This window comes from Leopardus geoffroyi, chromosome A2 (assembly GCF_018350155.1).
Source record: "Leopardus geoffroyi isolate Oge1 chromosome A2, O.geoffroyi_Oge1_pat1.0, whole genome shotgun sequence".
NCBI lineage: Eukaryota > Metazoa > Chordata > Mammalia > Carnivora > Felidae > Leopardus > Leopardus geoffroyi.
This window is the reverse complement of record NC_059331.1, coordinates 155,166,564-155,178,917: the sequence shown is the minus strand read 5'-3', so window position 1 is coordinate 155,178,917 and position 12,354 is coordinate 155,166,564. Positions and strand designations below refer to the sequence as shown.

Sequence of the window (12,354 nt, the reverse complement as noted above, 5' to 3'; positions counted from 1 at the left end):
TTGGCAATTCAGTACTCAGAAAGTTCAGAGTCTTTTTCCGTCTTTTCTCACTAACATACACCCAGCCCTTGAGTGATGCTTTTCCTTTTTTTTTTTTTTTTTTTTTTAATGTTTATTTACTTTTGAGAGAGAGCACACAAGCAGAGGGGCAGAGAGAGAGAGAGGGGGACAGATGATCTGAAGCGGGCTCCATGCTGACAGCAGAGAGCCCAGTGTGGGGCTCGAACCTGCGGACTGCAAGATCATGACCTGAGCCAAAGTAGGACGCTTAACCATTTGAGTCACCCAGGCGCCTCAAGTGGTATTTTTTCCTAATGTCCAAGAGAGGTTCATCAATCAACTTTTTGGAACAAATTAAAAAATTTATCTGAAAGACAAAATCTTGCTGTTCCTCTTGCACCCACAAACAGCAAATTGCTTAGAATATTGATTTAGCCTTTGTTTCAGGCCACTGAGAGTTCAGAAATACAGAGGTCTGATTGAAAACATGGCCCTGTACATTAAAGACTTAAAAAGATTTACTATAAACGGATATTGGTAGGTCAAGTTTTTAAATATTTTTATTTCATCAGTACAGGATCAGTATGGGATAGGATAGCCGGCAACACGAGCGAGGCCATCAAATCCCACTAAGGCTGGGGCCAAGTGGCTGTTGTACCAATTGCTCATCATCCTAGGCATTCAATCCTGGAAGCGGGAATGGTGGTCTTGTCACCCCACATTATGTTCTTTCACCCCTGACCTTTTAACTTACCATCGTGGCCTGTTACTTACCAGCTCTCAGACTGTTATTAGGCTTATATGATGGGTAAAATGAGGATAGATTGTATGAAACTTAATTGTGTTTAGTGTCAGTAATAATACAGCAATGAACTAATTTTGGACTTGTGTAACTAAATTAGCCACTGGACAGAAGTAAAACCTTTTGCTTTTGGTTCACCTTACCCAAATTTTAGACCATATCATACATAAATAGAATACATTTTGTGTGAGTTTTAGATAATTAGTTTGGTTTAAAGACTCGGAAAAGGTATGCGCTTGTGTGTGTGGTGTGTTTACCTTTATAATCATGAAATATGTCATGCCTATAGCTGACTGTGTAGACAACACACACTGACTGTGTAGAGTGCACGAGCTTAACAGTTTAAATAATTACAAGGCTCACCTGGAGAGCATAAACAGCCTTGCCAAGACATTTGAAACGCCCAGTTATTTTTCCCACCGCTCCCCCACCTTCCCTTCTAGAGAGAACCACTGTCCTGACTTCTGTGATAATCCTTTTCTTCCGTTTTATCACCTCTGTCACAAGTGAAAATAGCGCAATGTTTTCCGCTTTTAGAGTTCACGTGAGTCGATCCATATGACATTATTTCATGATTTGTCTCTTCCTCAGCACTGTGTGAGCTTCTTTTTGCCTGGAGCACCTAGTACAACTACGCTTAAATGTATTTCCATTTCTTTTTCTTTCTTGCCTTTTGTTTCACTTTTTTCCTCTCTGGTAACTTGGAAGTTACGCACTCTGATGGTCGGTGGTTGCTCAGCATCTGAAGTTAGCCCTTTTCTCCGTTGTAACTCCCTTCCCCGCTCCGCTTCCCTTCCCACAGAGCTGAGAGAAGACGGTTTCCAGCCTCAAACGTACCTGGTACAGGGAGTGAAGGCACTGCATGCTGCTTTAAAATTATGGATGAAGAAAGAAGTAAGTAGTTTTCTTTGGGGAAACGATGGCTACTGTTTCTATGGCAAGATCCAAAGCGCGAGTCCCGATGCTGCCGCGGCAGCACTTTGAGTGGCGCGGTCAAGGGAATGGACGCTTTCAGTACAACGTGCGTTTTATCATACGTGGTGCACAGATGTCCTGGCTTGTGTTTACGTTGATGAGGATAGAGTACCTAAGTACTTCTTTAATCTTTAGCCTGAAAAGAAAATAATTCAAATATATTTAAGATGCTAAGAAAAGAACATGTAGATACAGGATGATAGTAAATAACTTTGAACTCGTATCGTGTGCTAATCGCTGTGCTTAGTCTTTATATCCATAATCCCATTTAGCTCTCAGAGCAACTCTGTGAGGCTGTGATGCTCTCCTTACCCCTGTCTTACATATGGAGAAGCTGAGGTTCAAAGAGTTGTATGTGACTTGCCCAAGAATACCGGAGGGTCTTGGACTAAAGCTGGGGCTCTGTAATCGCAAAGTAGTACTCTTATCCATCTGCTAGACTTCTGTAAAAATGAAGGAAAAGGGAGGTCAAGGTTCAAGCAGGAGCTTCCATTTTCACTAAAATATGGTCTGTTTGCATTGGAGTCCTGCTGCCTCCAAGAGGTCATCCCAGCTCCCCAATTGGAAGCTGTGTGTCCTACCCTTATGCTTAGTAGCATCTTTCTTATGCCAGTGGACTTCAAAGTAATGTCTGTAAAGTAACATATTCACATCCCCTTCACTAGGTTTATGAGCTTTTGAAGAACAGGGACTTGCCATCTTTATTCCCCTCTGTAACTTGACATGCAACTCTTTAATAAGTGATATATATGTGAGCTGATGAAAATGCATTCCCATATTAATTTTTTGAATGCCTACTTGAAATAAAAATTCTGCTCTCAAGAGATACTGGAGACAATAATTAATAGGTTACCCTTCCAATAATTTTTTTTCACTTCTTTTCACTGTATTATCATCGCTATATACCCTCTAGAGCAAGGCACTGTGGAAGCATTCAGGAAAGAGAAAGTTGTGTCTTCCCCTGTCAGAGACGTCATCGTCTAGATGACACATAAAAGTGTAAACAGATTACAAAACCGTACAACCATATCATAACAAAATAAAGGATATGTTGCAAAAACTGTAATTTGTTTCCTGCTGAAGACTTGAGATAAGTTCTTCTCAAACTCCCGTATTTGTCAGAATCGCCTTTAGAGCTCCCTAAAAACAAACTCCCTGAATCCTCCCTAAGAGATACTGATTAAATAGATTGGTGGTGGGATCTGAACCTCTGTTTTTAACAAACTTTGTAAGTGATTTTGATGTACAGTGAAATTCATTAATAATAAATCCTGTTAATTCATCACATTCGAAGTGCTCTTTTAAAAGCATGATGTTTGTTTGCGTTTAACCGCCTGTTAACCTTGCTGTAGGATGAGAGGCAGCTTAGTCTAGTGGTCGGGAGCATGGACTCCGGAGTCAGATGTTTGGATTCAAATCTCAGCTATGCTACTAATAAACTAGCGAACCCCTGTGCATTCTTTCCCTCAAATGTAAAGTGAGAATAGTACTAGCTCTGTCATAGCGTTGGTGAAAGGATGAATGAGTTAACACCCTCAAGCGCTTAACAGTGCAGTACCTTGCCTGGCACATAGTTAGCACTTGTGGTTACGGTTCCTAGTTTGTTTTAACAAGTTATGCTAAAACCAAGGAGAAGATGTAAAGCAAAAGTAAAAACTGGTTTATCAAATGCATCTGAAGAATCAAAATGTTCTTAACAACAGTTAAGATTTAGAAACAGACAGGGGCGCCTGGGTGGCGCAGTCGGTTAAGCGTCCGACTTCAGCCAGGTCACGATCTCGCGATCCGTGAGTTCGAGCCCCGCGTCAGGCTCTGGGCTGATGGCTCAGAGCCTGGAGCCTGTTTCCGATTCTGTGTCTCCCTCTCTCTCTGCCCCTCCCCCATTCATGCTCTGTCTCTCTCTGTCCCAAAAATAAATAAACGTTGAAAAAAAAAAAATTTAATTTAAAAAAAAAAAAAAAGATTTAGAAACAGACATAAGAAATTATGGCAGTAGTTTGCAGTTGGATAGATGGGGTTTCTCAGCAATGCGTCTGTCCTACTGATGCAATCTTTTTCCTATTAAATTAGAAAAGAAGTTTCAAAAACTTATTCAGATTAGACCTCCTATAGGAAATAGGATTATTTTAGTCCCTGTGTTCCTACTTACAAATCCTTATATACTATGAATTAAATGCTAGACTTAACTTTACTAATTATAGTAGTAGTTAGAATTACAGTGGGCTTTGAGGGATAGAGTACAAGGTTACTTCTCAGTGTAAAGCAAAACTCACTGTAAGATAGTCCATCTTTAACTTGAGCTAAGAGGATTTCATGCTAATAAGGCTCTCCTTAAAGAGTATTATACCAACTCTGTGAACTCTGAGACCTGGCTTATTAGTATTTCGCTTAGAGAATCCAAAATTTGTTTAGTAAATTAGTTTTCACTTATTAAAGTGTAAATAACTTTGGTTGTCTTATCTTTGTTAATCCGAATCCAGCTTGTATCTGAACATGCCTTTGAGATCCCAGACAACGTCAGACCTGGACATCTTATTAAAGAACTTTCAAAAGTAATTCGCGCAATAGAGGTAAGAGTAGAAACTATCAACTGAATGCTTGGTTACTGTCTGCTTTGAGAAGCAAACGCAGCTACCGTGACATTACAAACATTGGAAAGCACTATACTCTTAGATGAAATAGAATGAGCTGTGTCTTGGAAGGAGTCTCAGGTTCTCAGGCTTCCAAAGTTCTACAGAGAAATTTAGAGTATTATATCATAATGAAGAAATAAAGAAGTGGTTACCAGGTTACTTGAATTTCTTCAGCTTACTCCAAGAATAAAAAAATACAAAATAAAAAAAATTTCAGATCCCATTCCTTTCTGCTATGCAGAGATGAGTATGTGTTAAGTAATTAGAGGAAGAGACAAAATGTCAGGTGAGTCGAGCCAGGTCAGGCTCTTTGGGAAAGAGGGATGCTACTGGTGGGGAAAGGCAAGGAGACCCACGTGACTGAAGTATTAGAGCAACTTGGGTTGGTAAACCCCCCCTTGATAAAAGCCCATAAAATCTGAGATTAGTTGTTTTAATTGTTTAATTAGAAAACTATTTTCGGTATTAAAGGGGATTTTAATTAAAGTAATTCTTCAACAAGGTGGTTCTGTTAGTGTCTCGCTCAAAGTGAAAGGAAATTAAGTGGAGGAATGGAGGCTAAGTGGTAATTTAACATCTTAGATTCAGGCTGTGTTTGGGGAATGGAAAGAGGTATACATCTAAGAAACAATGAAATGCTGTGTTTAATATCCTCGGATAGAATATTTTATATAATTCTCAATGTGTTCCGATACAGTGGAAAAATATTTTCCGTTTTTAAAGAGTGGTGGTAATTGCAATAAAAAGATTTTATTATGCATAGAGATAGATTTTGAAATCAAGAGTCACATATATAATCTTAAATATATGTGTAGATACATAAATGCATAAATCTCATGTGTGATAACCAAAACTAAGAATAAACTCAATAAGAAAGGAGATGTGGGTCTAGGGGCACCTGGGTGCGTCAGTTGGTTGAGCATCTGACTTTGGCTCAGGTCATGACCTCATAGTTCCCAAGTTTGAGACCTGCGTTGTGCTCTCTGCTGTCAGTGCAGAGCCTGCTTCAGATCCTCTGTCCCCTGCCTCTGTGCCCCTTCCCCACTCAAGTGCATGCTTGTTCTCGCTCTCTCTCTCTTTTTTAAAAATAAATAAACATTTAAAAGATTTTTAAAGAAAGAAAGGTGTGGGTCTATATAAAAAAAAAACTATAAATCTTTAGTAAGGGAGGTGAAATAGCAATTGAATAAATGTCATTTCTGAAATATGTCAATTCCAAATTGATATTACAAATTTAAAATGGTGAGATCTATCTGGAAGAATAATTGGGCAAAAATAGCCAGCAAAGTGCTGTTGTTGTTGTTGTTGTTGTTGTTGTTGTTGTTGTTGTTTAAATTGGAGGGTTGAGAGTATACAAGGCAGCAAAATGACTGTAGAAAAATGTGCCAAGAAAATAAACAGGTATCTCACTAAAGAAGAAATAGAAATGGCCAATCCAATAAAAATATGAAAAATATTCTCAGTATGTGAAAAAGCATTCAGCCATATTTTGCCAAATAATTTATGATTCCAAATGATCGTTCATCTAATTGGCAAAGATAAAATTCTGTGTTCTTGTCCTGCTGGTCAGGAAGTGTAAATTAGCTTGCGCTTTCTAAGTGGCATATCCCTTAGCTGAGCACTTGCACTTAATCCAGTAAAGAAGAAGATTCTCATTAAACTTGGTATGTTGACCATACCTACTTATTGCGCTCACCTCTTGGAGCCAAAATGATAGTAAAAGAATAAAAGCGATATTCCTGAAGACAAGGAGAATAATAGAAATGAACTCCAGCATGATTTTGGAAGCTGGAAAGAAGTATACAAGTGATCACCAATTTAACAAGCTTGAGAGAGCCAAAATCTGTGTGGGCAGTGGGTGAAGCCCAGAAGCAGGTCTTACTTGTACAGGAGAACCTTCAAAAAGCTCGGGAATTAGGGAGCTAGGACCCTCTGAATATCAGAGTGGAGGTGGGATTGAGAACAGGATTGATTACAGGTCTGTTTAAGAGATGAATTAATCTCCAAATCCCTGTCTTAACACATGTAGAAAACTAGGGAGTTAGTGGTTTGCGAGGTTGGACTTGAGACTGGACTTGGGGACACTGAACCCAGCTGAGGGACGTGGGTACATACTGAAAACAAGGGGATTAAGTGACAGTCTACAGTGAATGATTCTTTTTCCACCCGACTCTCCAAACGCTGGCACCCTGGCCTATACCTCCCAGGCCAGGAAGAAGATCCGCTGATAGTGACCATTTGAAACCTTCCTGAATGGAACAACTCAGGCAGCTTCCTACAGTGAAACCCACCAATTGACAAAGCCCTACTTACACAGAGCTCCCAATTAGCTTTTTTCTTTTTACATACAGTAAAATGCACAGATCATAAAAGTACAGTTCGAGTTTTGACAAAAACAGGCAGTTGTGTAACCAGTACTGCAACTGAGATATAGAAATCATTTTTGTCATCCCAGAAAGTCCTTTCTCCCCAATATAATCTGACTATTAAAAGCCACCACCATTCAGACCTCTGTGGCTCTCATCATGAATTAGTTTGCCTGTTCTTGAATTTCAAATAAAGGCGACCATGTAGTGCATACTATTTTTGTGTCTGGCTTCTTTCAACTTAATGCTTTTGAGATTCATCCGTGTTGTTGCATCAGCCAGTAGCTCTTTTGTGGTTGCCGAGTGGTATTTCATTGAATGAATATACCATGATTTGCTTTCCATTCTTCTGTTGATGGATATTTGGGTTACATATGGATGTGGTCGGTATGAATTAAACTGTTATAAACAACGTTGTATGTCTTTCTGTGGTAAATAATGTTTTCATTTGAGGGGGAGGGTAAGTACCTGGGAGTAGAGTTATCAAGTCATATGGTAAGTGAATGTCCACTTTATAAGAATCTGTCAGACCGTTTTCCAAAGTGGTTGTGCCACTGTCACCATTAAGGTGTAGGACTTGTAGTTGTTCCATATTCTTGCTATATTTGGGGTTTTCTGTCTTTTTAATTTTTGCTTTCCCAGAGATATGAAATACTGTTTCATTGTGGTGTTAATTTGCATTTTCCTGATGACTAATGATGTTGAGTGCCTTTTCTTGTACATGGCTGTTTATATATCTTTTCTTATGAAATATCTGTTGGAAGTTTTTGCCCATTTAAGAAATTATATTGTTTTTATTATTGATTAGTAGGAGTTCATTATATATCTTGGACACAAATTCTTTTTTTTTTAATGTTTATTTTGAGAGGACACAAGTTCTTTTTAAAAAATGTTTATTTATTATAAATAAAATTTATTTATTTGGAGGAAGAGAGAGAATTCCAAGCAGGCTCCAGGCTCAATGTGGAACCTGATGTGGGGCTTGATTCCATGGCCTGGGACCATGACCTGAGCTGAAATCAAGAGTCGGAGGCTTAACCGACTGAGCCCCCCAGGCCCCGCTCTTAGACACAAGTTCTTTGTCTTTTGGCATGCCTTTGTTCATATATGATGAATATAGTGAATATTTACCCACAGCCTGTGGCTTATCTTTTCGTTCTCCTAATAGTGTCTTTTTATGAGCAGAATTTTTTAATTTTGAAGAAGTCCAATTTATAAATTTGTTTTCTTTTATAATATTTTTTTTGTGTCCACTCTAAGAAATGTTGTCCACCCCAAGATTTGAAGGTACTTTTTTTTTTTCCTGGAAGCTTTTACATTTGGGTACATGGGCAATCTTGAATTTTCATGTATAGCATAAGGTAAATTAAGGCATTATTTTCCCCCTACATATTTATCTAGTTCTCTTGCCACAATTTCTTGAAACCAATTAGCTTTTTAATTATGCTTTCTCTTTTGGGGTGTATGGGTGGCTCGGTTGGGCGTCCGACTTCGACTCAGGTCATGATCTCGCGGTCCATGAGTTCAAGCCCCACGTCGGGCTCTGTGCTGACAGCTCAGGGCCTGGAGCCTGCTTCAGATTCTGTGTCTCCCTCTCTCTCTCTCCTTCAAAACTAAACATTTGAAAAACATTTTTTTTAAGTAAAGAAATAAATGCTTTTTCTTTTAAAATGCATGGAGAACCAAGAAGAGTTTTGAAGGCAAAGACAAAAAATAAAAGAGAAAAAGAAAAAAAAAAGTATTTGAAGGAAACAACAACCAATAAACAAACGAATCTTTAGGCCCAAACCCAAATATAATTGATATCTTCGAGAGAAGAGAGTAAATAAATATTGCTTCCATGAGAAAAGAACAGGTGGCTATAACAAAGAATATTTAAAGAAGAAAGGAAAGGGGTTCTTGGAAATTAGAAATATAATAGAAATAATATTTAGCAAAATCACTGGAAGATAAAGTTGGGAAAAATCTGCCATAAAGTTAAAAAATAAAATTAAATTTAAAAAGACCAAATAGGACAGAACAATTAGAAGGTCATTTTACATAGTCACCATCAAAATAATAGAAAGTCCAGAAAGAGATAACGTAGAAAATAAGGAGATTATCAGAGGAATAATCCAAGAAAATGTTTTAGAATTCAAGGACACAAGTTCCTAGATTGAGACCCTACAGAATGCTGAGTACACTAGGTGAGAAAAGACCTATGCCAAGGCCCATAGTGGTCACATTTTAGAATACATGTAACGGAGTAGGTTCTAAAAAGCGTTAGGAAAGAACGCTTTAGGAATCAGAATAATATCAGACTGCTCAACAGTGACACTGTAGAACTAGAAGACAGTGAAGCAAAGTCTTTTAACATTCTGGGGGAAGAGGGTGATGGGAGCGATGTCAGCCTACAAAAGTCTGTATTCAGCCAGCCATACTTTAAAATAAAGATGACAAAGAGGCAGGATTTCAAAAGGTTTGCCTCCCATGTACCCCTTCTCAGGAAACTCGTAGGTGCTGTTCCAAAAGAGAGGAAGTAAATAACACCAACAAAAGAAGGAGCTCCGGAATTCTTCCAACAAACACAGAATACCTACTGTGTGCTGTGTCCATCTAAGATGGGTATAGAACACTGAAGAAAACAGAGGCCGTGCCCATATGGAGCTGAGTAGGAAGAGGTTAGCCATAAATACTTTAATGTATCCGGAATTAACAAGTGCTATGAAGAAAAATAAAGAAGGGGAAAAGATAGAGAGTGACAGCCAGAGATGGTCGTGGGGGTTGCAGTTTTAAGTGGTGGAGTGGGAGCAGGTCAGGAAAGGTTTTTGATGAGCAACCAGCCAAGGATGGATCAGGAGAATGAAGGGCTCTATATTTGTTGTTAATCTGAAATTCAGATTTAGCTGAGCATCTTGTACTTTAGCTGGTGTTCCTGTCCAGGAGGCATGTCACTAAAGAAAAATATAAAATTGATAGATTACCTAATGTGTTTGAATATTCTTCCAGTGGAGAATTTTGAGATCAGTTAGTGATAAGTACATAGAAAACAAGGCAGAGGGTGAGACAATTATAAATTCAAGGGAAAGTCAAAGGATGTAAAAGAAAGGAAATGTAATAAGTCGTGGCCCTCAGTCGTAAGTAATTTTCACTGAGTCCAGTTTACTGAAGGAAGAGGAAATATGTGTACATTTAGGAAAAGTGTACAAGGATTAAAACTTCATCTTGCGTAGTAGGAACTCAGTAATATCTAAAGCTGAAAAATCAAGAAATAACACTTTAAAAAAGTGTTTCTTGAAAAGTGTTTCTTTTCTTGAAAAATCAAGAAATAACGTGATTAGAAATTTGTGGGCAAATAACTGAACAAACAACACCACCAGCACCAAAACAGCTACAAGAGTTGCAAGTGCTGGGTATATGTCCCAAAGGATTGAAAGCAGGGTTTTCATGCACGTTCATAGTAGCATCATTTACGCAGCCCAAAGGTGGAAGCAGCCCAGCTGTCCATCATGGATGGATGGGTGAACAAAGAGTGGTCTAGACATCACATACACACCGGGGACTATTACTCAGCCTTGAGAAAGAAGGGAATTGTGACACATGCTACACTGTGGATGAACCTTCAAGATACCGTGTTCAGGGAAATAAGCCGGTCACAAAGATACTACTGTTGTGTGGTTCCACTTACATGAAGTTCCGAGAACAGTCAAATTCATTGAGAAAGTAGAATGGTGATTGCCAGGGGCTGGTGCTGAGGAGGAATGGGGAGTTACTGTATTTGATGGGTACAGAGTTTAACTTTGGGAAGATTAAAAAGTTCTGGAGGTGGATGGTGGTGATGGTTGCATCACAATGTGACTGTACGTACTGCCACGAACTGTACACTTGAAAATGTTAAAATGGTAAGTTACGTATATATTACCATATACGTGGTGCAAAATCACGTGGATGTCACTACAATAAAAAGAAACTTGCAAGTGGTTACTTCAAGAGAATGGGAATCAGGGATGGGGAAGAGGAGACAACTGCTTTTCATGATACCTTTTATAGAGTTAATTGTTAAAACTACATAGATGGGTGACTTTGGTTTAAAAAACAGTTGCTGATTTATGCAAATATGTATGTGTGAAAAAATGCTTATCATAGGAAAGAACTGGAAGCAGCCTGTAATAACTACCAGTGGGTATTAGGTCAATAAATTATGCTATATCTATACAGTGGAACACAACCCAGCTTTCAAAATGGTATTTGAAATCAAAGAAATATGTTCACAGTATATTACATGGGGGAGTGAGGGGAATAATGGTCTCAGCAGAGCTTATGTTGAGTCTTAGGAGTGTTATGATTTGGTCTTTGTTTTTTACATGATCGAACTGAATGGTTTTTGTTTTCTAAAATGTTTTTGTGGCTGATTATTTAGTCAGGTATATATGGTGGCCTTGTCATAAAAACACTCTGAATTTAATTCTTAAAGGAGGAAAATGGCAAACCAGTTAAATCTCAGGGAATTCCTACTGTGTGTCCAGTTTCACGATCCTCAAATGAAGCAACTTCCCCATATCATTCCCGACGAAAGATGAGGAAACTTCGAGATCATAGTGTCCGAACTCCTTCTAATCTAGACATCCTAGAGCTCCATACAAGGGAGGTCCTCAGAAGGTTAGAGATGTGTCCGTGGGAAGAGGCAAGTATTATGTTTCATTGTTACAGAAAGAGACTTGGCTGTTCCTGCAAGTTCTTTAGAAGGGTCATAAAAAGAAGAGTGTGGCCATTCTTGTTTTCTAATCTTTGCTTAGCGTTGTAGGGGTCAACAGTACTGATGCTTATGACAGGGAACAGGCTTCATTCAGCTTTGTAGGCATCAGTGTAGAAGTAGGATGAATAGATCTCATTTATCTACGGACATGTTTATTGAGTGTTTACCAAATGCCCTGTGCTCTTCTAGGCTCTGAAAAAGATACTGGAGTGAGCGAAACTTAAGTCTCTGCTATTGTGTGGCTTCCATCCTAGCTCAAGTTGGAAGGATGGAACATGAGGCATATACTAAAATGTTGTAATTTCAGATAACAAGTATTATAAAGGAAGCCAGAACAGTAGAGCAAGAGAATAAAGGGCCTGGTGCGTGGCTGGCTACTTTAGCTGGGGCCGTCAGAGGGCCTCTCAGGTGGGGTGGCATTTGAGCTGACAAACACTGGAGGAAGTCAGGTGGATACAAGGATTTGAGGAAACAGAGGGAAAAGCAATTGCAGAAAGCCTATCCCTGACTCAACAGCACCAGCATGGGGGACTGTTGGACAGGAAGACGGTCAGAATAAACCCAGAGAAACTGTCAGAGAAATGCTGGCACAATGGACAAAGGGGAGAGGGCGGACCTTTGTAAAACATGGTAATGAGTTTGTGATGAGATGCAGATCACCCATCAATTTACATCTTAAGTAAAGGAAAGGAATAATTTAAAATGAATAAGAAAGAAGTACTTCTGACTTAAAATATTTAAAGAAGTTCCGTAGGAATTGTAACAAATATTTTACATTTTTATGTAATTGTATTGATACTATTTTAAGCTTTTGTTGTTCTAAACCTTTTTAACCGATAGCCC

At 38.8% G+C, this 12,354-nt stretch overlaps 1 protein-coding gene across 1 annotated transcript in view; it reads left to right on the top strand.

Moving 5' to 3' along the window:
• KDM7A (lysine demethylase 7A) overlaps positions 1–12,354 on the top strand; it is an 82,714-nt gene that overhangs the window by 55,224 nt on the left and 15,136 nt on the right. The window contains exons 10-12 of the mRNA XM_045495860.1: positions 1,605–1,696; positions 4,258–4,347; positions 11,230–11,439. Coding sequence (XP_045351816.1) covers positions 1,605–1,696; positions 4,258–4,347; positions 11,230–11,439 — 392 coding nt within the window. The remainder of the gene's footprint in view (positions 1–1,604; positions 1,697–4,257; positions 4,348–11,229; positions 11,440–12,354) is intronic.